The sequence below is a fragment of the Monopterus albus genome, unplaced genomic scaffold (assembly GCF_001952655.1).
Source record: "Monopterus albus unplaced genomic scaffold, M_albus_1.0 scaffold579.1, whole genome shotgun sequence".
NCBI classification, from domain to species: domain Eukaryota; kingdom Metazoa; phylum Chordata; class Actinopteri; order Synbranchiformes; family Synbranchidae; genus Monopterus; species Monopterus albus.
The window spans coordinates 1-2,886 of record NW_018128459.1 but is presented as its reverse complement, the minus strand read 5'-3'; the positions used below and the strand labels follow the sequence as shown (position 1 = coordinate 2,886).

General features: G+C 40.4%; 1 protein-coding gene across 1 annotated transcript in view; it reads right to left on the bottom strand.

The window, feature by feature from the left end:
• LOC109953213 (extracellular calcium-sensing receptor-like) overlaps positions 1-947 on the bottom strand; it is an 8,925-nt gene extending 7,978 nt beyond the window's left edge. Inside the window, exon 1 of the mRNA XM_020588640.1 lies at positions 903-947. Within this exon, the coding sequence (XP_020444296.1) occupies positions 903-947 (45 nt within the window). The remainder of the gene's footprint in view (positions 1-902) is intronic.
• Between the last annotated feature and the right edge of the window lie 1,939 nt (positions 948-2,886).

The window sequence follows — 2,886 nt, the reverse complement described above, 5'->3', positions numbered from 1 at the left end:
GACAAAATAATAAAAATGACAGGACAGTTTGTCATTAAACCCATTGCCCCAGAGGATGAATCAATTGGAGATGAGGAGATTTATAAAATGTCCATGGAAGATAACTAGAATTGGCACAAAATTGCATAAAGTGTAGGATGAAAATTTAGCCAGTGTCTTTCAAAGACTGTTGTGTAACAAAGTGTAAGCAGAATTACAGGATGTATTGTATACATTTTCCAACACTAGGGATCAGGATAAATTTGCTAAATAGATATAAGTACACAATTTCATAAGGAGGAGAGGAGAGGCATACTTAGTGAAGGCAGTATTTACTCAGTTCCATAGGATTAGAATTAAAAACATACAGTATATGAAGCATCTGAGCTGAAGATGGCACTCCATCTGTGATCCAGCAACTGTCTTCCTACTCTATACATCCACTATGAGCTGTTGAAAAAATGTAGAAAAAAATCAACTGGTCTTGGTTTTAGGTCAAACTTGGTTTTTGACCTAAAACCAAGTCCAGTTGATTTTTTTCTACATTTTTTTTCAGCTTACTATGGCCTGGATGACTGAAAATCTCCATGAACACTATAAGCAGCTCCTTCTTGCCACACACACACACATTCCTGAACACATTCACATTAATTACATTGCCAGAAGCTGGAAGGACTCCATCTGGTCCTGCCCCTGACATCCTGACAGAGACTTATTTTTTTAGGAGACTTCCTGCTTTTTTCTCTCGCTTTTCTCATTTTCATTAATGCCAATCAGTAGCTCATTTGGAACACCTGTGGCTTGTTAATACGCCTATATAACTTGTCTCCCCTTTCTCCCTAGCTGTCAGTTACATGCAGTCCATTTAAGTCTTTGACTGTCTCTGCTGCTACAATTTGCCTGCCTGAACTTGATCATCTAACCTGTTGTCTGCCTGCCAGCATGTCCACAGAGTACTTTCCCGCCATTCTGACTACTGGAATCTGTTTTTTAAGTCAGACCTGCTCTCCGCCCTGCTGACTTCTCCCTGGCTGCTCAGCTCTTTTTTGAGGAGTGTTTTCTGCTGCTTTGGCCACTTGTAGTTTGCTGTACTGTGCAGCCCTCATCTGTCTTCTGCAACCTGTTGCCTGGCCTGTATTTGCCTGTTCTGGACTCTCCCCCTCATCTGTGCTCTCCAGTTTGTAAGTCTTGTCGGAAGTCTGCCACTTCCTCATCGGGTTTTAGATGATGGAAAAAATATTCAGTCAATCTGGAGATCACAGCAACAGCCAAAATGATCTGATCTGATTTTTCTAACATTGTGTATTATATACTACTCTTCCCGCCTACTTACATTCCTTAGGATGCAGCTGAGATCAATCAGCACCCAACCAAAGTTTCTATCCCACCATACACAATACTTCTCTCATGACAGTTAAACCTTCCTCCCTAAAACCAAGGTACTTTTTCTGTGATCAAAGGCACATATACACATAATGATTACATGAACACTCAGTAATGCTGAGAAAGTTAAAACTTGTCCTTATCAGTTCATTAAATGTAAAACAGTGGAGTGTAGCCAGACATCTTATGTCCACTGATTTCAATCATTCTGCTCCTTCCTGTGACTCCCTCCATGTGAAGCAGTGCTGAGCATCACTCTCATGAGCAGATCACAGTGTTTAGAGTGGATACACATTGTAGTTAATTAAAACATGGTTAAAGGTTACATTCTTGTTTAGTTCAATTACATGAAACAGTGCTCATACTTCAAACTCAGTGAAAGTTACATTCCATTTAAGTGAAGACTGGTGCTTCAGTTACAGTGTCTTCAAACAGTCTAATATTCCACAGCATGTAATCATGTATGTATACTATGACCAAATGAAGGCCACACTTTTATTTCCAAAAACAGTGTCATATTAAGATAAGAATTTCCAAACAGTGTTTGTGCTGCAATCATACAGGAACCTTAATATTACATTTCATATAGTGTGTAAAGATACTAGTGTTTTCTACAATATATATATTCTTGTGTGCACAGTGAAGTGTTAATGCCTGAAGTTGCAATGTCTTACACAGTTAATATCTAACAGTCTGCTGCTCATCTGGTTTTTTGACTGGGTATTCTTGTGGAAATGGAGCCTGCCTGAAGTTTGCCTACTGTCCCCCTGTGTGCCTGCCTGCTTTAATTTATTGTTATATTTTTGCCTGAGCTCAGGTCACTTTTAGTTTGCTGGCCACCTGAAAAAGGTCTGTTTTTGGATTGTTGTGCATGGTGCCAGTGCTTTGTTTGTTTGTTTTGTTTTTTTCCTCCTGTCATTGGAGGAGTTTTTGCCTGGATTTCCAGTTGATTTTTGTTACCCCCCTCCTGTGTGCCCTTTGGGGTCCTCATTTCAGCTTGCACCTGTTAATTTTACTTCACCTATTAGGTTCCATTTCTCCAGTGTTTAGCAGGTCTGTTAGGTGGTGTGTAAGATTTGGACCCAGTATGCAGACTGAGACTAGGAGGAGGAATGATTACAGAAAAGAATTGATTGAATATTGATAGACCCAGTTCTTTGGTTGAAAGTGCGAGAAGTGAAGACAGAAGAGGACTGTATAAAATCAACAGAAAATTTAATCAAAGTCTGGTCACATGTAAAGCTATACAGCGCTGGGCTCAAAGAAACAAAGCTTCCGCAGGAGCCCTGTCATCAAAGAGCGCCGCACTATTGTCTTGTAGTTCTATTTATCTTCATGGGCGGGAACCGCCCCGGACAGAGGTTGGACTGGGTAAAATTCTTAAATGGAAAAGGAGGAGAAATAGTTAACCAGAGGATGAATATAACTGGATGAGCGTGAAAGCCAGGACACTGAGTCTCTGCTGTGCAGGCCCAAACCACTTCATTACATTACTGTCTGGAAGTGTAGCCCTGAAGGCCATTA